This window comes from Bos mutus, chromosome 29 (genome assembly GCF_027580195.1).
Source record: "Bos mutus isolate GX-2022 chromosome 29, NWIPB_WYAK_1.1, whole genome shotgun sequence".
NCBI lineage: Eukaryota > Metazoa > Chordata > Mammalia > Artiodactyla > Bovidae > Bos > Bos mutus.
Genome location: NC_091645.1, coordinates 25,455,581 through 25,480,539, shown reverse-complemented (window position 1 = coordinate 25,480,539; position 24,959 = coordinate 25,455,581). Strand labels below are relative to the sequence as shown.

Below are 24,959 nucleotides of genomic sequence, written 5' to 3'. Positions count from 1 at the left end.
TCTAAGGAAAAAAGTAACTGTAGTAATATATAAAAAGATAATATAATGTTGTATGTCAATTATACTTCAAAAAATATATGTCAAAGCAGGTAGCCCAAAGTAATACGATGGGTGATGGAAGTCCCACAGTCAGATTAAGAGTAAAGGACCATCACCCTAGCAATGTGTCCCAGGTCCTGGCTGCCAATTCCTTCATTGGGCCACATCCAACTGAAAGGATAACTGAAGCTAATCCTCCACCAGAAGGAAAAAACTCCACAAACAGGTTCTATTATCTTACTTACTATTCCTACATATCTACGTATCTATCTATTAACAAGCTGGACAGAAAAGATGCCAGTAATCAGAAGTGACATCACCACTTGGAAGAGACTCAATTTTTCAGGTATTGGGTCAAGAACCAGATGAAAGACAAATGTTCTCTCCCACCTCTGCTCTATGTCTTTTATAAAAAAAATTTATTTTTAATTGAAGGATAATTGCTTTACAGTATTGAGCTGGTTTCCACCAAACTATGTCCTTTTTTGCTCTTAGGATATAGAGGATGGAGGGAGGAGATAGCAGGTGTAGGTATAAAATATCTTTTAAAGAAATCTTGCCTCTGTCTTCAAAGGCAGGTTCCTCAATAGAAAGTTTAGGAAACTTAATTATGGTTTCTACAATTCCAAACCAGTATTTGAATATTCTTGTCCTTATATATAGATAGTTTGATATACATACATGAAGGAATAAACTTTAAGGACAATGTAATCAATTAAAGGGTTTTTTTAAATGGTATGGAACAGACACCCTTCAGTTACACAGTATATAAAATAATGTACTTCAAGAAATTAAATGCTACATCACAGATCCAGGCCACAGTTTTCTAAGGCTCCCTAAAACTTTCTCTGCAATTAAAGATAAGTTTACTATATCAAAAGAAAATCAACTATATTTTAATTAGAAAAAAGAAAGAAAATCAGAAGCCTAGAAGATATGATTTGAAAAATCAAAGAGTAGCTCGCTTTATTTCAAAGATCATTAATTTCTCCTTAGAGATTATTTGCTCTTCAATCAAAGACTATAGGGATGATTTTACTGGGTAAAAAAGTATATTTTTCAAAGAAATAAATTTACACATAATAATGTGTTTTAATAATACTGAAAATTGTTTTAAACTACTCCACTTTCTACCATTCTTATTTTGACAAAAGTATCTAAAGCTAAACCTGTTTAACTGGAGAATATTCAACTCTCAACCATTTCACATACATCTTATTCCCATTAATTAGCTTTGATAAACTGAAAAAAAAAAAACCACAAAGCAACAAACAAACCAAAAAGCACCAAATTCACTCTGGTATCAGATGCCATATTTTTAGCAGTTGTTAAAATAATTCACGGCTTTAAATACAACTAAAAAATACAACTTTTTTAGAAAAGGAGAAAAACCAAAAAACAAACCCACACCGGTCTTGAACTGTTTAGATTAAAAATTTCAAAGTAAATAAACTGGCTTTATAAGCAGCATACAATTAAAAGGGAGTCACTCTGAGTCAATCAAAGACTCTGGAATGGTAATGGAATTCTATTTCACCCGAAGTAATGAGCTTCTCAGGACGTTTCTATTTATAATTGAGCCAATTCAATCAACAGTTACGATTTCCCGCGGGGTGGGCTATTGAGCTGCGTGAAGAATACAAACTGAAAAGGACACCACCTCAGGAAGCCGGGAGGGAAGGGCGAATACGAATGAAGAGCCAGCGCTGGGACAAGAGGGGAGGGGGTGCCCAAGACCGAGTTTTAAGTACAACCCCCTCCTTGTGTTGAAGAAAACTATGCTGCCCCACAGACTGCTCCAAACTCTCTCCCCGAAAAGAGGAGGGCGGGCGGCAGGTGGCAGGCGGCCTCGGCTCCGCTCCATTGTTGACCGTCGCCGCCCCCCGCCGGCTCCGGCCCCGGGACTCCGGCCCCGGGCGACAGGCATCAGGCGCGGGCGGCAGCAGAGGCGGCCGGAGGAAGCCCAGGGCTTCGGGCCCGCCTGGGGGGCTCGGTGGGCTGGTCGGGCAGGCCCTGCTGGCGCTGGGGGGAGTGGTGGGTGTGCGCCGAGGAGAGCGCGGCGCAGCCTCACCTTGGACACCATTTTCTTGAGCTGGCTCTCCGACCCCGCCATGGCGGCCGCCTCGCGACTCCGTTCCCTGCAGGCAGAGGGTCAGCCGCTCCGGGGCCGCCCCAGGCCGCCCCACACAACCGCACACGGACCAGCCAGCCCCCCACCCCCCCGGCCTCTAGCAACAGGAAGTCGGCCTCCACGCCAGCGCTTCCGCTTCCCTTACGTCACTTCCGGGGTCGGCCGTGGGTAGGGGTTGACGGCCTAGGTCAGGTCCAGAGAAACCCGTTCCTAGCGTGGAATTGCTGAGCCGGGATAATAAGATCGGGAGCTCTTTCACAGTTGCCCTCACACTAAAAGAGCAGGTGCAGGGAGGGTAAAAAGTAGGAATACCTTTCCAGTGAGCTTTAATGACTGATGCGTCAAGTGGGAAGACTGGACTGGAGTCAGAAAACTGTTCTGCCACTGACTCACCCTTCTGACAATTGCAGGCAAGTGCACGGCTTGCTCGGAGAAGGCAATGGCACCCCACTCCAGTACTTTTGCCTGGAAAATCCCATGGATGGAGGAGCCTGGTAGGCTGCAGTCCATGGGGTCGCTAGAGTCGGACACGACTGAGCGACTTCACTTTCACTTTTCTCTTTCATGCATTGGAGAAGGAAATGGCAACCCACTCCAGTGTTCTTGCCTGGAGAATCCCAGGGACGGGGGGAGCCTGGTGGGCTGCTGTCTATGTGGTCTCACCGAGTCGGACACGACTGAAGCGACGCAGCAGCAGCACGGCTTGCTCGGGGCTTGTTTTTTCCAACTCAGAGGAAAGGCTTGCATTAGGCGATGCCCAGGGTGTCTCTGGTTGTCAGGTTGTTTTTCATTTTTAAGCTTCATATTACATTCACAAGGGCAAAGTGCAGAGCTCTCATTTCACAGGAAGCCAGGCAGTAATTTCTTTACAAGAGACCATTCACCATTCACAGGTCAGAACTCCACTGTGCCCGACATGGATGATAATACAGGGTAATTTCTTCCTTAGACTTGGTGTGTCTACCAGCCTGTCCACTATAAAAATGCACGTCTTTGAAATCAGGCTCAGCTTTAGGTCCTCATGGTCTTGTACAGTGCAAGAGTAGGTACTCTTTTTTTTTTTGAGAGAATTTTTATTTCACAGTACCCTAACATTGATGAAAGTGAACAGGCAGTTGAAAATGGTGCTCTGGAATTCTGACATGATACTTAACAGCTGTAAGTTGCTAGGTTACAAGCAAGGTGTACACAGATGGAAATGAACAAGTAATATAAAAAGTTTAATAGGAGATTCATATTTTATTTCTCCACCGACGTATTTACAGCTGAATATAAATTAAAGGCCTGCTTGCACACCAAACCCAGGTCCTTTTGGTGGCTCAGTTAAAAAGGTAAGACCTCCAGCTGGCTCACAGGAGAAGCGTCCACTCCTTGGCCCAGGTTTTGGGATTTTGCCAGCCTTGAGTTCATCAATAATTTCTACAATATCCTTAGGTGTCAGATCCTCATAGTAGTTGTCATTTATATGAACCATTGGTGCATTTACACAGGCCCCTAAACACTCCACTTCCATAAGAGTGAAAAGTTTGTCAGGTGTTGTCTCCAAATTTATTCCGAGATTTTTTCTGAATGGCCTCCAGTATGCTTTCGGAGTTTCGGAGCAGGCAAGACCTAGTAGTGCAGAGTTGAATGTGATACAACTGGCTTTCGATTATACATTGTATTAAAAGTTGATACTTCATACACTCTCATTGGAGGTACTTGTAAAATTTCTTCAACCTTGTGCATAGCAGAGGTGGGCAGCCATCCATTCTGTCTCTGGGCTAAATCCAGAACTGGAAGCACAGCTGCTGCCTTATGCCCTTCTGAGTAGTTTCTCACAACGGCCTCTATCCTCTTACAGTTTTCTGGTGTGGAATCAAATGGAGTTTCCGGGTTATTCTCAGGAGTATCTCTGTGCACAAATAAGCCTCCTCCAGCTCCATTCTGAACAGCTGTCTTACGCAAATTTCTTATATGTCTTCCCCAGTGGGCGCCGCGGAGAGGAATATGGCTGGCCAAACTGCGGGCCTTCGGGCCTCACCGGGCACGGTCCCGAGCGGTCGGCACGCATAGCATGCACGCCCAAGAATAGGTACTCTTGACTGAATTTCTACTACCCATAAAAGTTCCTCATGGTCATTTATATTAGTCATTATTGCACCTCATTACCGGTTTTGTAAGAACAATGCCATTCAGGGCACTTGGGTTTGAGGGGGTGTGGAGTATTATTATTTGGATAATTTTAGCATTGTGCTACTGAGAAACAGGCTGTAGTATTAATTCTCTTCTAAATTGGCATCTAAATGAAGGTCACATAAACAAAGAAGGCCTAAGTAAAGATACGTGGAAGCATCATTCCATATTGTTGCCAACACACACACATAAAATATTCTATTCTAACAGGTATCTTTCTTTGGACACTATACTAGTTAAGCATACAGCTTCAGTCAAACCAAACTATAGGACAGTCTATCCTTTCCTGTACCTCTTCTTTGTCACTTAAAAATATGTGGTTTTCAAGCTATTCTTAGAGACACAGCTTATTAGCCAGAAGCACCTTCAATTAGAGCAACTCTGCTTTTATCAATTGGAAGAATGTAGGTTATATATTTTTCAAAAGGTTTTGCTAAAAATCATTTTTAAAAGTTTGAAAATAACAAAATCCATTCTCTTCATTTTGCAGTTTAGCCACTTAAAATGAAGTAACTAAATATCCTGAGGACTTAGGAATCATATGAAAGACTCTTTCTCTTCAATCTGAATAAATTTCCTTCCACTCAATAAATTAGGAATCTCCTGGTAATTTTCAAGTCAAAATTTATTTTATTCATTATTCTTGATATTTAAGAATAATTATTTGATACAGTGTAAGTTGGAAAATATTTATCTCTGTTACAGTATCAAAGAAGCATTTTAATCCAAGCCCCATTAAAACATAACAAGTAGAAGGAATGCATAATTTTGGAAAGATGAAAAAAAAAATGAAGGTTAACAGAAGCCATCATGAATGTCAAATTATCACCAATTCACACGGAGATGGTGGTGGTACTACGTCTTAACTTACATGTGCAAAATTATCCAAGTTTTTAAGAGGAAGATTTGGCAACACCTGATCTAGAAACACCAGTCCATTCTAAAGGAGATCAGCCCTGGGTGTTCTTTGGAAGGAATGATGCGAAAGCTGAAACTCCAGTACTTTGGCCACCTCATTCAAAGCGTTGACTCACTGGAAAAGACCCTGATGCTGGGAGGGATTGGGGGCAGGAGGAGAAGGGGACGACAGAAGATGAGATGGCTGGATGGCATCACTGACTCAACACTCAAGAAAATATGTGTGGAGAAGGAAATGGCAACCCACTCCAGTATTCTTGCCTGGAAAATCCCATGGACGGAGAAGCCTAGTGGGCTATAGTCCATGGGGTCACAAAGAGTCGGACACGACTGAGCGACTTGACTTGACTTACTTTACTTCCCATGCTTAGACCATACCACTGCTTTTCTCATAAGAACATTTAAGTACTTGAGCATTGTTAAGTTAAAGATACCTTACTTCTGAGCTTTCACTTGGAATGTTTATTTTAATGTGTTCTTTATTTTGCACTGGCTCTGCCTATAGTTACATGGTATATCATGGTATATGTATGCCTGACTTGTAGTGATTCTAGAACAGTGCTGCTTAAACGATTTGCGATGAAAAAAAAAAGAAAATATGTGATAGAATTACTTCTATATTGTGGGCTTCTGCAGGGCAAGGACTATAACTATTCATCTTTTTTTTTTTTTGCTTTTTTATTCCCTCCCCCACCCCATCCCCCCAATTTTTTGTTATTCACCTTTGACTACTCATTCTAACACAGTTCTTGGAATAACAGTACAGTCAGTAAATATTGTACTGACATGGTCTTTTTATAATGCAGTTAATTCTTAGCAATTCCTCTGTTTATACAGTATCTTGTAATTATTTTTCAAGAGCATAATTAGGTATCTGATATTAGAAAAGGCTGGTATAAAAACACAAGCAATGGTCCTTTTAGTTTTACTTTCCTACTTCATACAAAAGGACAGTGAGGATGCACTGTTACAATTAACACCAAAATAACCTATTCATGTAGTGAAATTACACAGAACTAATACTCATTTCTTCAAATGTCCAATGTTTTTACACCTTTCCAAGCATATTAAGTACTTTTCTTTTTTCATGGAACATTGAATAAATTTCACCTTTATGATTTAAGCTCATTATTATAAGCATCCATTATTATGCTAAATCAGCATTAGTTTAACTACTTCCTCTCTGCCTAAAATGTGTCTGCTCTTATAATCCTTTGGCTCCCATCTCACTGACCAGGTTTAGGCTCACCTGTAATATGCTTTCAAAGCACCTGGGACTTCTTCATGTTCCACACTTGGAACTGCACATTTACTTGTGCGGTTTGTCCCTGTGCTAGATTATAAGCACCATGGGGGCCTGTCCTAGTCCAGGGTTTGTCACCATTGTATCTGCGGTGCCTCATACGGCACCTGGTGCATAGCAGCCTCCAAGTCTAGACTATCTGAACGACTAAATAACTAAACACCTACTTCAGTGCGTACAGTATGTGCCCCACCCTCCACCCCCGACCAAGCTATTTACTAAGGGAAGTCAAAGAATCAGTGTTTCTAAAAAATATGTCGAAGAAAAAAAGCCCCTACATGAGAGTATCTGAGTACAGACCCCCAGCTTTAGGGTCTTGTGGTAACTGTTTTGACTCTTAGGCCTTTTTCCTCTTCTAGAGTTTAGAAAAAGTAGAGGTTGTATGGATAAGTGTCCCTTAGTCATGAGATTTTGGGCATTAAACCTCAATTTCCTCCTCTACAAAATGATGATAATAGTCCCTACCTCAGTGGGTTACTGTGAGGATTAATAAATAATCCTGAGGAATAAAACAATAAAGTGCTCATCACACTACCTGAAATATTGGAAGTGTTGATGCTAGCTGCTGCTATTAGTTATGTGTCACATTCCTAATAATATGCTGTCTTTCACATATGAAGATGTTATTGACCCATCACCCATTCAGGGTGCATAATGGTGCACCCTGAATCACTTCTTCAGGAGTAGTTAAAGGATGCACCGTGAATCATTTCTTCAGTAGTTAAAAGAATATGCTCAGAACAATCAGCCCATTCAATCAGTCTCTCCCCATTAAGACCAATGCCTTTATGAAAGCCTCATATATTAGCTTTAAAGTAAATGCTTGGCTTTCATTCATAACTTATTTCCACTAAAAATATGCATGTCTCTATGGTTCTACTTATGGCATGGTGTGTTCTTGAGATGCTGGAAATCTTATATAGGCCAGAAGAGATGATAGAAAATTGCAGAAAGGACAGTCCTGCTGGATATTAAACTACACTTCTTGTTCATATATTTAAAATTTTCATTTTCCTTTTTACTATATTAAAGTATGTGTACAAAGAAAAGTATGTGCACACTTCTTTTCTATTTTTTTGGTAGCTAATTAATTTGAAGAGGGAAAACAAAACCCTTTATTGTTTATTATTATGCTTGTTACCAACATTATTTTAAAGAAGAACTGTAAATAGCATAAACTGGATCCTTTGAATGTAGAGCTAGCACAGATTCTGAAATACTTACTGGGCCTTCAGCTTATGATGTTTATTGTAACAGTTACAGGGTAATTTTCTTTTAAAAAGGTATGATTTTTTAAATATTCCCCAAGTGCTGAATGTGCTAATTGAGGATACGTAATTTTTAAATGATGTATATCGCAGATGAATGTTTATCTCTGCTTAGGTTTAAAGAACAGTATAGATAATCTCAAGAACAGAGAAAATTAGATTTTTTTTCCTTCTTATCTAACTACCTAAGGATTTAAATTACAAAGCCAACCAAGAACCACTGACCTTAACCAAGCAGTTTGTAAGGATAAATAATAAGATAGAGAAGTTCTCCACCCCATATATATGTGTTGGTAAAATTAAACTTTCCTTTCAGGTAACTCTGAACTTTAGAATCAAAGTTTTAACTGTTGCTGGAGACCATGGATGGAGGATGCACTGCTTTGGAGTTTCTCAATCACTGTTTCTTCTTTCACTGTGGTCTTGATGACTTCAGACACTCCACTTGTTCCAAGGATGCAAGGCAAACTTAAAAACACTTCACTATTTATATCATAATATCCCTGAAAGGAAAAAAAAAATAGGATTAGAGCTGAATCACTGCAAAAAAGTTAATATCATAAATATGGATATTTTCTTCCTTTTATGGTCCTAGCACTACAAAGTGATACAAGCTGAATTTTTAAAAAACTTTGTTCATTTATTTTCTAAATGAACTCCAGTTACTGTTTCCGAAAATTTTTGTGAGATGGGAAGAACTTGGTCAAAGATACTCCCTTTATGGGGAGGTAAGCTAGCACCCTGCAATATGGGTAATAGGATAGAGGTAAAGAAAAAAGACTGTCATTGGTTTGATACCTGGAGCAGAGAGGGGAAAAGCCCAGGGATGTAGTGAAAGGACGTGACCTGTTGCATCCCAGGGGCTAACTTTCTGAGCTCCGTATCCAAAGCTGGCTTTATTCCATAACCGCTGGTGCTCCTGCGTCTCACAGGTATACCCTGTTTGTCTGTCCTCTCCTCTCTGTATCTCATTGTCCCCATTCCCTGTCCTGGACATGGGGAAGGTCAGCACTGAAAGCGTTAAGCATCAGGCTTTGGTTCATGGTTTTAATTCCTTGGTAAAGTAAATTAGGCAATGCCAAAGGTTGTGGATTTGATCTTTGGAGGAAATGTGAGAGTAAATTTTGAAGGGTTTTATTGAAGAAATAAAAGATATTTTTTATATCTCTCTTCCCTGGAGACCCTCATTTTCATAACTTGGTTCCTGTTGGTTTAGTTAAACATGGAAAGTTAAGATATTGTGTCCACCTGCCTTGGAGCTGACCCAGGTCTGAACTTTTTCAAATCCTTGATGCATTTAACTTGAAGGATATGAAACATGCAAGCATAGGTTACATAGTTCAGATTTATGTTCTCCTGGATTAAGTTTTTCTTTAATGTCTGAAAGCATAGTTTTATAGTAGTCTTTTTGGGGAAGAACCCAGTATTATCTAACATTATTGGCAAAGTTAAATGTATTTTATATAACAAAGTTCTTAAAATGTTGAGAAGTAACTGAAAAAAGAGTGATGAGTAAATGTTTAGGCTGAGATAATTTATTTCAATAAATCTTTCAAAAGCCTTTTTTAAAATGCTGTTAATAAATTTCTGTGATTTTGTTTCTTTTTAAATTCATTTTTCTGAGAGCATAGCTATTTGTTTTCTATTGTAAAACAACAACAATAATAATAATAATAAAGCAAACTCTCAAAAAAGAAAGAAAGAAAGAAAAAAGATTGTTAGAGTGGATTCCCAGTGGAGGGGTTAACATGGGCTCTGAGGGCAGTCAAATTTGGTGACCTGTTTTCAGTTTTCCCTTCCATGTTTTATTTCCCTTCCAGTATTCCTAAGTTTTTGTGAATATTTGATTAAGCATTTGGGCCTCATCTTAGCTGTGCTTTAGGAACTTTATACTTGGAATAAAGCAGTAAAGGACAACCTGAACTGGAGAAACAGACTGATGACCAGCTAAGACCAGTTGGCATGTCAGCCTGGGGTGACCTGGCTGGCTGGGGAGATAAATGACAACCAGAAGTTTATGGAATATATAAATGTTTCTTGGGAATTCCAAGAATTAATGGGGATGAAGGGCAACCTTGTAGAAGTCCAGACTTCCCATAGCCAAGCAAGATAGGGGTTAGACCAAACTATCTTCTCCCATGTGTTACTCTGAAAGCTGGTGGTACTCACGACTCCAGGTTACAGTGTGAATAGCACTTTTTTGTTATATTAATAATATAAATATTTAAAACTGTGATGAGAGAATGAGAATAGCAATTACCTTTGCTAAAATTGATACAGAATGGACCTTCTTTTTATCATTCACAATACTGTCAAGCAGGTCAGCTATTGATAGTCCAACAGACCATGATCTTTGACCTTTTACCCTTAATAGTTCCATGGCCCTAGGTTATAAAAATAAAACAGACAAATCATGATTTCATAAAATGCACAAAATATGTATAAACAGTTTTAGCTTATGTATAAGGTATTAATTAGATATTTTTATGACACAAGAGTTATATGACAATTGTTAGGAAAACCAACAGACAGCCCAGTAATTAAGCTTTTCTTAAAATATTAGGCAGTCCACAGTGAGTCAATACAGATGGCCTAATAATATAAAAAGATGCTTACCACCACTAATACTTACTAAATATGAGCTAAAATAATAAATACATTAATTTTTCCCATCAAAATTGGCAAAGAATAAAAAGACTAATGGGCTTCCCTGGTGGCTCAGCTGGTCAATCTGCCTGTAATGCGGGAGACCTGGTTTCAATACCCCTGGGTTGGGAAGATCCCCTGGAGGAGGGAAAGGCTACCCACTCCAGTATTCTGGCTTGGAGAATTCCATGGACTGTATAGTCCATGGGGTCACAAAGAGTCAGACTTGACTGAGCGACTTTCACAAAAAGACTGATAACTACTTTTGGAGAAGCTACAGACAAATTGGCATTCCCATAATTGCTGTTCAAAGTGCAAAATTATCCAAGTTTTTAAGAGGAAGATTTGGCAACACCTGATCTAGAAACACCAGTCCATTCTAAAGGAGATCATTCTAAAGGAGATCAGCCCTGGGTGTTCTTTGGGAAGAATGATGCGAAAGCTGAAACTCCAGTACTTTGGCCACCTCATGCGAAGAGTTGACTCATTGGAAAAGACCCTGATGCTGGGAGGGATTGGGGGCAGGAGGAGAAGGGGATGACAGAGGATGAGATGGCTGGATGGCATCACTGACTCAATGGATGTGAGTTTGAGTGAACTCCGGGAGTTGATGATGGACACGGAGGCCTGGTGTGCTGCGATTCATGGGGTCACAAAGAGTCGGACACAACTGAGCGACTGAACTGAACTGATCTACAAATTACTCTTCTAGGAATTTGTCCTATAGCAATATGCTCAACTATGCAAAGATATACATACAAGTATGCTTGCCTTATTGGAGACAGAAAAAATTTTGGAAACAATTCATCCAAAGAGGACTTATTAAATAGATCACTACCAAATGTAGGACCATATATAGATCTTGAGAAGAACATAAAGTACATTTATGTGTAAAATATGGGAAAATATCCAACATTTATTATTAAGGAAATAAAGTAAGTTGCAGGATAATACGAATAGCATAAATGTATTATAAAAACAACAATAATGATGATAATCCTTGCAGAAGCATGAGAAAACAACGTTTGGACACATGGACGCTAAATTGTTAATAGTGGCTGTTTCTGGAGAATGGAATTACCCCTGCTTTTCACTTTATAGACATCTGCAGTACTTAAAGCTTTATCTTTGCTGTACACCAGAAACTAACACAACATTGTAAATCAACTATACTTTAATTAAAACATAGTTTTATAAGCGCATACGTTCTTTTTGTAACTAATTAAAAATTATACAAATTAAACAAACATGTTTGAATTTATTCCTCTTGAAAGCTATAAATGCAGGATTATATAGAGAAGCAGATTAGAATGGATTCTACAACATATTACTATTCTCAATATAAGGCTATTCTTTCCAGTTGTTACAGTCTAAAAATCATAAACTGAAGGTTTAAAAAGCTAAAATCACCTGAACCAGAATTGTTATATTATGAGATAGTAAAACAACAAATGGCATGAAAATATATAGTATGTAGAGTCCAACCTATGGGGTCCAGACCCCTAGAAGGCCTCTGAATAAACACAAAAGAGTCAAGGATCTGTGCATTATACTTGGTTTCTACCTGAAATTATAATGGGGGTTATCTACATTAGACTAATTTCCAAATGTATTTAACTAGGATTAATAAATACATATTGATTTTTAAGTGGTATGGGCCAATTCTCCTCTACTTTTAAGAAAATAGCCAATATCCTCAGATACAAGATCCTATATCTTAAATATAGAAGTGGTAAATCACTGCCTACAAATAAGGAGTCTATTCCACCCTTTAAAAAGTCAACTTCGTATCTAAGTATTAGGCTTGTAAAACACTCTTAGATCTACTTTGAGATAAGAAATCGAAGAACAGAAAATACTGCTCCCATGCACTCTGGATTTGTCCATACTAGTTAGTTTTATTTGCAGAAGCCTGGTAAATGCATGCCATGCAAATAGCCATTATGTTAGCTATGAAGTGTATGGTTTTTAGTTGGATACATGCAAATCTACATTCAGCATTACCTGTTGGACAGCTGCATCTGAGAGTCATGATTTGTTACTTCCTCTTGGCCACTCCATATGGGCACTAAAAATTAAATGAAAAATTGATTATTATCTTGTCAATAACTCTCTTAGGAGGAAGATGTGATAAAGGATCATTTGCAGTCAAGGGTACCTATATCAAACTTCATAAACATTTCCCCCCTTCTGGATAGAGTTGCATACTTCCACTGGTAGCACTAAATGTGCTGTATTGATTGCCTGGGGTGAGAAGGCATACAGCTGTAGTTCCCTCAAAACATGATCCCAAAGTCTACTTGCAGCCTGTTACCTGTTCTCTCTCAACACTGGGCCATTTTACTGACTGAGTAGAAAGATTTTCTCAGCAGGCAGTGTATAATAGGCTCCCATGTGCTGTAAGCTCTTGGCATTTGCTCCACTAGGAACCACACAGGCTAATTTCTATCACCAGATGACAAATAATTTGGTCACCTACGGCTTCCCTGGTAGCTCAGCTGGTAAAGAATCTGCCTGCAGTGCAGGAGATCCCTGTTTGATTCCTGGGTCAAGAAGATCCCCTGGAGAAGGGATAGGCTACATACTCCAGTATTCTTGGGCTTCTCTCATGGTTTAGGTGGTAAAGAACCTGCCTGCAATGGGCGAGACCTCAGTTCAATCCCTGGATTGGGAAGATCCTCTGGAGGAGGGCATGGCAACCCACTCTAGTATTCTTGCTTGGAGAATCCCATGGACAGAGGAGCCTGGCAGGCTACAGTCCATGGGGTTGCAGAGAGCCAGATATGATTAAGCAACTAAGCACATACACTCTGGATGAGACTTCCACAGGTGTCAGAGAGCAGGGTCTTGTTTTGTAAAAGCATATTTGGGTTTTCCATTTCCTCTCACTAAACCGTTTATAAAAACAATTTAAAAACTCAAAGCTATACATGTGAAATAGATATTTATACCATACTTTAATACGAAATTTAAAGTAACATTCTGAAACCTTTTTAATAGTCATTGATTTCTCATCACTGTAAAGACATTCTTTGATACAAACCTTTGGGTAGGCAAAATAGAAATACATTCAGATATGTAAGACATATTTTACACTTAAGATACAAGTCTTCTTTTTCTTGTTTTATTTTTCTGCTGCGCCGTGCAGCCTGTAGGATCTTAGTTCCCTGATCAGGGACTGAAACCAGCCCCTGGCAGTAAAAGTGTCAAGCCCTAACCACTAGACTGCCAGAGAATTCCCACAGCTCTTCTAAACTGCATTAAAAATGAGGCCAATTAGTGATTTCTCAGCATCAGCAACAAAGGACACCTTCCCTTCTCAAACTGATTGTAAGCTTCCAGGGGGCAGGGATCATGTGTCCTTCTGTGTCCTCTGGCACAGATTCTCTACCAAAAGAATGCACAAGAAGCAATAGAGAACCAACCTCACATACAATCCATAATTATGTTAAACAAAGAGCAAAACATACTTGGAACGGTTAAGTTGGAAAACATGGAAAAGTTTTAGAAGTTTTTTTTTTTTTTTGCTTTTATATACATATATATTTGTAGATATTAAAAATCAGTTTTCATCTTTCTCTATGGTTCCCTTATTATTTAATGTTAATGGGGTCACTAGAGATTGCAGTTTAGATCTTTAAGTTTCAAGATACCCAAGAGAGAGAATGATTGAGCTAGAAAAGAAATGAACACTATCGAGATGAATAGAATGGTATATGGGATTTTGTATCTCCCCTTTTGGGAGATGACTATGGCTTTGACTTTACAAAGATTTCCCTCTGAGAAGAATTCAGGACATTTGGAAGGCTGAAGTGAAGGGAAGTCATTACTCCCTGACAGAAATGAAGTTCACAGTAGTACCACGGCAAGCTCTTGAGGACTACCCCCTTCACTGTAACAGACTGGATTATTTGTGGGAGATCCTCAGGAGTCCTCAAAGAATGTAGCAGCTTCCAGGCAGACACTTGAGCATCTCTGGTTCGGTTAATTAAGATAAAAAAAACAACAACAACAAAAAACCTCAGCATCAGTGTCTATGTCAATGACAGCCACTGAAGGTCATAGAAGTTTTTATATTAAGTAAAAAAAGCAAAACCAGAAATTGTTACATGAACAATATAAATGCATGTGGACAAATTAATAAGGGTCTTTTTTTTAATGTTTCACTTGAATAGGACTATACATGAATTATTTTCTAAAAGTTTGGTACATTAGTATATTCACAAAAGACAGAAAATTGCAGAGAATAGTCTGCTAGATGAACGAGCGTTTACAGACGTTGGGAAAATAAATAAAAAGGGAAAGGTAGGTATGGGAAAAGAAAGGACACCAGGAAGTCTGGAATTTAATTATGAGTACTACTGCTATTATTACAAACATAATCACGTTTCATCTTTCCTCTCTGAGTTTAGACTTTTAAGAGCCATGAGAAAACAATGTTCAGAGAGATGGAGAAAGCTTCACTATGCTCAAATTTGCTTCTGACACAGTCAGGATTTTCAGTTAAGTTTAGATAGACTTAATTATTTCATTTTTTGTTCACTTATTGCCCAACCGTTCACACTTCCTAAATGCATATTTATCCTAGTTTAAGGATCCCTTTCAAATATTGCATCTAATCAATCCTTATCTTTCTGATTCTATTCCTTAAGAATAGTAATCCTCTGATCCCAAAAATTTTAATAAAAAATGACCATGGGATATTTCTTTTCCCTTAAACATAACACCTACCCCTTAGGTAAGACTGATGCACACAGCAGATGAGCTAACACTGTCTTGAGGTCCAGTCCTTGGATTTCTAAAACACCACTTGAAGAAGTTACCTGCACTTTACATGAATTCACTATCACAGCTAAAAACGCAGCTCCAAATCACATGTAACTAATTTGGTGGAGCACAGCAATGACCTATGATTACAAAAAGATGGTATCAGGATCATTCAAAATATTTCAAAACATATTTACTGAGGCCATTCCAAGTTCAAGGAGTTTACAGTCTGGTGGGGTGAAGACAGGTAAACATGCAATTGTAGCACTGTGATAAGGAGTATAACAGAGGCATGAGCTTACTTAACCTGGAGAATTAAGGAAGGCTTCCTGGGAGAGGTGGCACTAAAGCCCAGTCTTGAAGGATAAGCAGGACTTAGCCAAGTGAATGAATGTTCAGGGAAAGCAAGTATCAGGTGCAAAGGCAAGGAAGCATGAGAGTGCATGAGCCCCTCAGGAAGCTGCAAGTTGATCATGTGACTAGCATAAAATGCTTGTCCGAATGGCAGAAGATGAGGCCCAGGAAGGAAGCAGGAAACAGATCCTAAAGGGTCTTACATGTCATAGAATTCTTCCCCATGTTATGCTGTAATTGTCATTTGTAGAGGAAATAACTAAAGAGAATAATTTTACTTACACATATCTGTTATTCTTGTAACTGTTTCTAAATCTTAATGTTGCCTATTTCCAAGTATAGTTTTCCACGTCCCTTTGCCAATTTTCTATTCCTCACCATCTTTCCATCTTGATCACTGTCATAACAGCTACCGTTTACTGAGTGTTAATCTGTGCCAGACACTATATACTAAAGGCTTAAGAGAAATTATCTAATTAAGTCACTGCAAGAAAAAGTACAGCTTTGCAGTCAAACCCAGGGTTCAAATCTCAGTTCTGCCCTTACTAAATGTGTAACCTTGGACAAGTTGTTAAACTCACTGAGTCTTAAGCTTCCTTGTATATTGATTTGGAAAAAACCACCACCTCCTTTTTGGGGTGTTTTTAAATTTTAAATAAGATTACAAAGCATTTAATACACACACTAAGCACTCAATAAAAAAATAATTCTAATTTTGCTATGGTGTCACCAATACAAAGACATAACCAACTGGTGTCTACACATGAAACCAGCAGAAAGTGAATCACTCAGTCATGTCTGACTCTTTGTGACCCCATGGACTGTAGCCTGCCAGACTCCTCTGTCCATGGGATTCTCCAGACAAAAACACTGGAGTGGGTAGCCATTCCCTTCTCCAGCAGATTTTCCCAATCCAGGAGTCGAACCCAGGTTCTCCCACATTGCAGGTGGATTCCCACCAGGGAAGCCCAGCAGAGGAAAACCAGCAGAGGGAGCCTCTAATCCGAGGGAAGACTACCTATCAGTGCATGTGTGCCTGCTAAGTCACTTCAGTCGTGTCCAACTCTTTGCAACCATATGGACTGTAGCCCACCAGGCTCCTCTGTCCATTGGATTCTCCAGGCAGGAATACTGGAATCGGTAAGCCACGTCCTTCTCCAGGGGATCTTCCCCACCCAGGGATCGATTCAGCATCTCTTATGTCTCCTGCATTGGCAGGTGGGTTCTTTACTGCTAGCACCACCTGAGAAACCTAAGAATACTAGAGCCATTCCCACCTCCAGAGAGGATCTTCCCAATGCAGGGATGGAACCTGGATCTCCTGCATCGCAGACAGATTCTTTACCGTCTGAGCCACCAGGGAAACCCACCAATCAGTGGATGTAATTATTTCTGAAACAAAGTAGAAGACATGATAAAAAAGTGACCTGACAGCAGTCCAAGGCTCAGTGGGAAAGAATCCGCCTGTAATGCAGGAGATGCAGGTTCGATCCCTGGATTGGGAAGATCCCCTAAAGGAGAAAATGGCAACCCATTCCAGTCTTTCCTGGAAAATTCCATGGACAGAGGAGCATGGTGGGCTACAGTCCATGGGCTCACAAAGACTCAGACACGACTGGGCATGAACATGAGACAAGACTAGACTTAGGGAGATGGGTCGGGGAGTACATAAATAGCTTCCCTGGCATTCATAATGTTCTTAATTGAGTATGGATCCATGAATGTTTGGTCAACTATGTTTTAAAACAAATATATACATTATATATATTCTATGTATCAAATATTACATAAATTATATTTAAGTAATCTCAATTCACATCCATCTACATCTATTTCTAGTTCCTACTTGAGAGTTCCATTCCTTGTACTTAAAAAATATATATTTACTTATTCATTTATTTATTTTTTGGCTGTGGTGTCCTCACTGCTGCATGCAGGCTTCCTCTAGCTGCAGGGAGTGGGGGCTACTCTTCCTTGTGGCGCATGGGCTCTAGGCACGAGGGCTTCAGAAGTTGCAGCTCTCAGGCTTAGCTGCTCCAAGGAATGTGCAATCTTCCTGGACCAGGGGTGGAACTGGTGTGCCTTGCGTTGCAAGGCAGAATCTGAACCACTAGACCACCAGGGAAGCCCAGTTCCTGTGCTTTTACCCTACTTCTCTTGGACCTCTCTTAAGGCTCATCAATACTGCCTATTACAGCCACTTTCTGTATCAGTCTCTAACCTGCCTAAAGACAGGGTCTTTATTCATTTATGCGGCTCCAACAGCAGTCAGCAAAGTGTCTTAGGTTTACTTATCAAGTCACACCATCCTTTATTTTCTCTTTACAATTTGAGATACTCATATAACCATAATGTAAAATGTTCTTATTAATTCAAAAATTATCACTTAGGCGATTGGTTACATTTTGGTATTCCAGTACTTAAAAAGAATGAATGATATCTATATATGTTATTATGCAGTCATTTCCAAGTCATAACAATTAGAAAGAAGACAAGGTAGAGAATGATGTATATTTCATATGCTTGTCCTTACACAGAACATTTCTAAAAGGTGGCATTGTTTCTAGAGAGAGGGACTAGGTGTCTGGCATAGAAGGGAGACATTTTTCTCTACATTATCTTTTTGTACTATTTAATTGTTTTGCAATGTGAATATGACTTTTTCAACTAAAAGAACAGCTTAATAATTTACACTTTAAATAAGGAGAAGGTACACAGACAAAATTCAAATTGGATCAGAATAAACAGCAACTTTACAAAAGAATAAACATCTTGAGACAATATATGGTTAATTACATTTAGCTAGCAAAAGCTTTTAACTCAAACGAATGAAGGAATCTGTGCGATGATGTGATCAGGAAAAACTTCAAAGCATAAGTAAGAGGGACTTGACTGAGACCTTGAAGAATAAGGTTTGAATATGCTGAGTGAGGAGGAGAAGGGATTATGAAAAAAGTAAACACAATGGGCAAAGATGCCTGTGGCTGAAGCAAAGCTGTGGGGCAGGGCCGAGAGGCACAAGGCCTGGTTTTAGTCCTTCTTTGACCTGAAAAGGCTCTTGGAGCGGTCACTCCTACTATTCCCGCATTCACTGCTGACTCCCTACCACAAACTGTAATCAATGACCCTCTGAGTGGCTTCCAGCTGTCTAACAACATGACTGCCTTCATAACTATAACTGGGAAGGAAGATTAGGGCTGTATTTTGGGACTACTTGAATGGCAAGTAAAAGAATTGAATGATTTGGTCAGAGGAAGCCTGTGAAAGTTTTTGAAAAGAGGAATGTGATTTAGGAAGACTAAATTAATATGTGAAACATACTGCAAACCCTGTAAGTTTTAGCTAATATCATTATTAATTTGGCATCATTTAGAGGGTACACAAGAGGGAAAAGAGCAAATTAACTGGGAGATTTACAATAATCAGACAAGCAAGAGATCAACATGGACCACAACTCAAATGGCAATAGTGAGTAACAATTCGGGTCTTGGGTTTATTTGCATCCCTAGACATGTTACTCAAATACATCTGCTCCAAGTTCTTACTTGCTCCCCTATTCTTGTTCTATTGATTAGTCTTTAGTGTCAGCATTTTGGGCCTGAAAAGCTATGTCTGCTTGAATCACATAGTCAGGTTTTATAAAGGTTTATTCTATTGCCTGAGTCTTTCTAGCGTTGAACTTTCTAGGTAGCCAGTGCAGATTCATACAGATTTTAAATCTTCCTCCAGTTCTTGAGTTAAATGATCACTTCCTCACAGGCAGAGAAGTTCTTTTCTACAATGTGCTCTACCCCTCAGCACCGATAGGATGAATAAAGCAGTAATAATACACTTTAAGAGTCAGACACGACTTAGCAACTGGAACAACAATACACTTTAAATGAGGAAGCAATGATTAATTTCCTCCAGAGTACCTTTTCAACATATCACTCGCATGCTCAAATACCTTTAATAGCTCCCCTCTTCCTGATAATCTTTCCAACCCTTTACCAGGTATTCAAGAAAAAAATACCTCCAAAATGAGTTATCAATGAGTTATCAACCAAGCTTATCTGGTTGAAACTGTGCAACAAGCAGTCTAGATATTTTTATCCCATGAACACGCCATACCTAAGTGTGTGCCTTTGCCTGTTTTCCCATTCCTGGAATGTCTCTCTGACTCTTTGCTATTTATTTGAATCCTATTCATTCTTCCAAAGTGCAGTTCAATGATGGCCTGCACAGAATTTTCTCCAGTCATTTCAACCCATGTTAAATGCTCACTCATAAATGTCTAAGCACTGTAAGTCTAAAATATATTCATTCTGGCCCTTAATCAAAGAGTGCCCTATACTTTTAATGTCAACCAAAATAGCTTTATAAAAAATTTTATCTTATCACTCTAAAATAATTTTTTAAAAGATGTTTAGATGTGGACCATTTTAAAAATCTTTAATTTTTTACAAGATTGCTTCTATTTTATGTCTTGGTTTTCTGGCCCCAGGCATGTGGGATCTCAGCTCCCCGACCAGGGACTGAATGCACCCCTCTGCATTGGAAGGCAAAGTCTTCACCGCTGGACTACCAGGGAAGCCCCCAGAATAATTTTTAAGAGTGGCGAAGGCAGAGGCTGTGTTCTGTGCCTCTTCTGGATCACACTGGCATCTTACAGTAGTGAGTAGATATACTTGCTTAAAATGAATGAAAATTAGCAAACTTAGGATAGTGCACTTTTATTACCAGACCAACCTGACTTTACAGCATGAGAGAAATAATAAAGAAAAAAAAGAGATTATTGAATTAAATAGGGAAAGCAATCTTGTGGGATAGGAAAAAGGGCTTTCAAATCCAGGGGGACTAGATTTTATGAATGGTTTCTATGGTAGGGACAGAGCACAGAGCAAGTAGCTGGTTAAAAGAAAAAAAGGGTCGGGGCCATAAGGGTAAATAAAGAGTGAATATTCTGTTTAAAAGGTGAGAAAGAGACAGGAGGTATACACCTAGGGAGAAAGTCTGGACTTAGGAAAGGTAAGCAAGACTGCAGGATGGGAAAGTAAAGGAAAGAGTTCTGTACATGCTTTGAAGTGAAGTGAAGTCGCTCAGTCGTGTCCGACTCTTTGCGACCCCATGGACTGTAGCCCACCAGGCTCCTCTGTCCATGGGATTCTCCAGGCAAGGATACTGGAGTGGGTTGCCATTTCCTTCTCCAGGGAATCTTCCCAATCTTCAGGAAATGCACTCAGTTTCCAAGTCACACACCCAGGGATCGAACCCAGGTCTCCAGCATTGCAGGCAGATGCTTTAACCTCTGAGTACATGCTTTACGTGTGTGTAAAAGTCATTCAGTCAAGTCTGACTCTTTGCGACACTATGGACTGTAGCCTGCCAGGCTCCTCTGTCCAGGGGATTTTCTAGGAAAGAATGCTCGAGTAGGTTCCCATGCTCCTCCAGGGGATGGTCCAGACCCAGCGACTGAACCTGGGTCTCCTGCATTGCAGGCAGATTCTTTACCGTCTGAGCCACCAAGGAAGACCTGTGTATGCTTTAAGGTTTATTTAAATGTTGCTCTCCCAAAAATTAAACTTTTAAATTCATCCTGGATGCTGAAATTCAAATACAAAATATAAAAATAAAAATACATAAACTAAGGAGTCTTGCCTTTTATTTACAAGAGTAAATACAATTAGAATGACACATTTGTAGAGTTTATTCACAATACAGGGCCCCACACACAAAAGGCACTCAAATGTGGAAGGAAAACCAACTAGGCTCCACAAGTGGAGTCCCCAGAACTGTGCACATATGCATACCATGGCCTCCGGTGATATCAATTAGCAATATAACTAATAAACATGTATTTCTTACCTTTGTCTTCTCCCTGCTCACCAATAACCCATACTTCTTTTCCTGAAGTCTGTGCCTTCAAAACATTTGTAATAATATATTGTAATCTCTGTGAATCCAGATTGCACCCAATTCCAATCACTCGGTTTGCAGGAAATGCACTCAGTTTCCAAGTCACATAGGTCATGATTTCCACTAAATATTACATACAAGGTGAAAATATAAATTATTTTTTAATATATACTTCTAGGCTAGTTCCTAAACAAAATACTTTAATAAGTATATCAAAACCTTTATACATTCTTCTTAGATCTTACATGCACTTGGAAGCATTATTTATTATTATATAAATTTATTTTAATTAATAATTAAAAACAACTAACAAGTATTCAGCATCATTTTACATAAATTTGTATTAAATATAAATTTTTAAGAGTGGAAAACAGATCATGTCCTAGAGCAGTTAAGGATGAAAGATGAAAACTGGGTATAGAAAACCAGAAGATAAATTTTTTCATTGATCAAGTTCTCTTTTACATCTAGCTTAAGGTGAATTTCTACCTTGAAATTAAAACACTGGCTCATACACCACCACCATGTGGTACAGCATTATCAACAAAAACACAACCATTTTTTTATTCTGTGCCAAAAAGGTGTCAGGAATTTAAAACCAACATCTTTCAATCAATTACTGTAAGAAAACAAGTGAAATGCCTATCATACTCCTCTAGTGGGAACATTAAAAAAAAAAAAAATCTGTTCACCCATTTGAGTCCAGTACCATCTAATCCTTTGAAAAAGTTTCTCAAGTAATTTGAGAAACAATTTAAAATAAAAATTTTAATGTTAAAAATCCACTCTGGTGTGCTCACTAGCATCTTAGGACGCTTCAGAGTTAACAAAAGACCCTTCCTATAAGATATTGCATCTTTCTCTTAGGCGTTTAACTGTTTTCTCACTGAGAAAGGCATGGCTAACAACCTGGAATATATTAAAAGTAGTATTGCATAAAAAATTGTAAGTTGTAGCCTTCTAGTTAATGCCAGTCAGTAGTAGTGACTGGCTGACAGGATGTGGAAAGCACTGCCTTGTTCATCGAAAGAGCAATTTAACTGAAGACTCCAGCTGTCCCTTTACAACCCTGTTTTATGACTTTTATGAGAAATGGCAATTCTACTGAGGAACTGGGCCATCAAATTCATTTAGAATAAAACTTTATACCTGGTTGAGATGCAACGAGCAGGATGGCGTGCTGACTATAATGTCCCAGAGCAGAGACAAGGGCTCTGAACATGTCCACATTGCTCTGCACCACATCGAGGTAGGACTGAGAACTACCCAGAGAGTTGACTGTGAAGATCACCACCTTGGAATGAGCAGAGGCAGACAAATCTAATGAATAAAAAGAAACAGTCTGAGCTCAAGATAAAGGTTTTAACCAAGTTCTTGTTCATGATGATCAGGTTTTTCTTTTCTACAATTACACAGCTTTTAGCAGTTGCCTCCAGATCAACCCTGTCTCCATAGGAAGGATACAAAATGCTGAGATCTGCTCCAGAAAGAGAATTAGAAGCAACAGTGTATCCCAAGGGAGGAAAGAGCAGAAAAGATAAAATAAATTACAGGATCCAGACTTTACAAGCAGGGAGGGATTTGGGTTTTTATATAATTCCCACTTTTTTTTAGAAAAAATAAATATATGCTATAGGCAGAATGCACCTATAATCACTTACATCACTGATTTTTAACCTTAAGTTTAGGAGTCCTACAGTTCCTTGAAAGTGACTCAGAGACCATGCAGGAATAGTAAAAAGTAGAAACATGGCTGGCAGGCACAGCTTCATGCTATTTACTTTGACCTCTGCAAGCAGTGCAGTGCTGCTTCTATCTGCTTTATTTATTAAGGATTCTACTCCAAAGAGGAAAAAAATGATTTGAAGATCTTTAAATAGTGTTGGCTCATTTTCTACTTTTCCTTACGCTGAAGTCCAGTATCTTGGTTTTAGGTTCAAGTGAAAGAGGAGAGTGAAAAAGTTGGCTTAAAGCTCAACATTCAGAAAATGAAGATCATGGCATCTGATCTCACCACTTCAGGGGAAATAGATGGAGAAACAGTGGAAACAGTGTCAGACTTTATTTTTCTGGGCTCCAAAACCACTGCAGATGGTGATTGCAGCCATGAAATTAAAAGATGCTTACTCCTTGGAAGGAAAGTTATGACCAACCTAGATAGCATATTCAAAAGCAGAGACATTACTTTGCCAACAAAGGTCCGTCTAGTCAAGGCTATGGTTTTTCCAGTGGTCATGTATGGATGTGAGAGTTGGACTGTGAAGAAAGCTGAGCGCCGAAGAATTGATGCTTTTGAACTGTGGTGTTGGAGAAGACTCTTGAGAGTCCCTTGGACTGCAAGGAGATCCAACCAGTCCATTCTGAAGGAGATCATTCTAAAGGAGATCAGCCCTGGATGTTCTTTGGAAGGAATGATGCAAAAGCTCAAACTCCAGTACTTTGGCCACCTCATGTGAAGAGTTGACTCACTGGAAAAGACTCTGATGGTGGGAAGGATTGGGGGCAGGAGGAGAAGGGGACAACAGAGGATGAGATGGCTGGATGGCATTGCCGACTCGATCGACTGAGTTTGAGTGAACTCCAGGAGTTGGTGATGGACAAGGAGGCCTGGCGTGCTCCAATTCATGGGGTGGCAAAGAGTTGGACACGACTGAGCAACTGAACTGAACTGAACTGAAATGAATGGGACTTACATATAAGCAACTGTTATGACGTAGAAAAAGCTGTTCAAAATTCATGCCTCTGACCCTTAAGCACACTTAAGCGATTTCACAACTGCATTACTCTCTACAACACAGTATGTCTTGCAATAAACTGAGACTGAAGTCGCTCAGTCGTGTCCAACTCTTTATGACCCCATGGACTGTAGCCTACCAGGCTCCTCTGTCCATGGGGTTTCCCAGGCAAGTGTACTGGAGTGGGTTGCCATTTCCTTCTCCAGGGGATCTTCTCGACCCAGGGATCAAACCCAGGTCTCCCGCATTGCAGGCAGCACTTTACTGTCTGAGCCACCAGGGAAGCATTGTCTTGCAGTAACTGCATGTCAAAACAGTGGCCAGAATTATCAGCATCAGTAACAGCAGAAAAATAATAAAGTAATAGAGAGATACCAGTTCAGTCAACATGTATAAATCTTTATTAGCATCCTAGTGAGACAATGAATAGATTCCAGGGTTTACAGTCTTAATTAAGCCTCTTAAGGCCATTTTTCTAAACAAGTTGCAGAAGGGAACCTATGTGCTATGTGTCTGTGAGATGCATTATCCAATTTCAGTTGATATTCTGACACAATTATGGGGGTAGAGATCCAAAAAACTGAAGTCCTAGATTTTAATTATGTCTGTTCATGAGTATTCTTAATTCCTATATTCTAATGCTCATACGAAAAACCTGGTGATGAGTCTAAATCTCAGTACTGGAAGACATTAGAAGTGAAAGGTATATAGTTAACACTTCAATACCA

The 24,959-nt window shown here is 39.3% G+C and overlaps 2 protein-coding genes and 1 pseudogene across 7 annotated transcripts in view; all 3 read right to left on the bottom strand.

Annotated features, from left to right (window-relative positions):
- The window catches only part of TSG101 (tumor susceptibility 101), a 41,697-nt gene extending 39,428 nt beyond the window's left edge, over positions 1 to 2,269 (bottom strand). For both annotated transcript variants that reach the window (XM_070365252.1, XM_070365253.1), the window contains exon 1: positions 2,111 to 2,269. In XM_070365252.1, coding sequence (XP_070221353.1) covers positions 2,111 to 2,152 — 42 coding nt within the window. In that variant the 5' untranslated portion in view covers positions 2,153 to 2,269. The remainder of the gene's footprint in view (positions 1 to 2,110) is intronic.
- Positions 2,270 to 2,640: 371 nt separating this feature from the next.
- LOC102278814 (NADH dehydrogenase [ubiquinone] flavoprotein 2, mitochondrial pseudogene) lies at positions 2,641 to 4,273 on the bottom strand (annotated as a pseudogene).
- Positions 4,274 to 4,952: 679 nt separating this feature from the next.
- Positions 4,953 to 24,959, bottom strand: part of UEVLD (UEV and lactate/malate dehyrogenase domains) — a 57,460-nt gene continuing 37,453 nt past the window's right edge. For 4 of the 5 annotated variants that reach the window (XM_005900678.3, XM_070365249.1, XM_070365251.1 and 1 more), the window contains 5 exons: positions 22,646 to 22,816; positions 21,446 to 21,619; positions 12,485 to 12,548; positions 10,095 to 10,218; positions 4,953 to 8,337 (listed from right to left, as the gene is read on the bottom strand). In XM_005900678.3, the coding sequence (XP_005900740.1) occupies positions 8,170 to 8,337; positions 10,095 to 10,218; positions 12,485 to 12,548; positions 21,446 to 21,619; positions 22,646 to 22,816 (701 nt within the window). In that variant the 3' untranslated portion in view covers positions 4,953 to 8,169. Of the gene's footprint in view, positions 8,338 to 10,094; positions 10,219 to 12,484; positions 12,549 to 21,445; positions 21,620 to 22,645; positions 22,817 to 24,959 lie in introns of those variants that run through there. The other variant, XR_011463115.1, reaches the window with a different exon arrangement.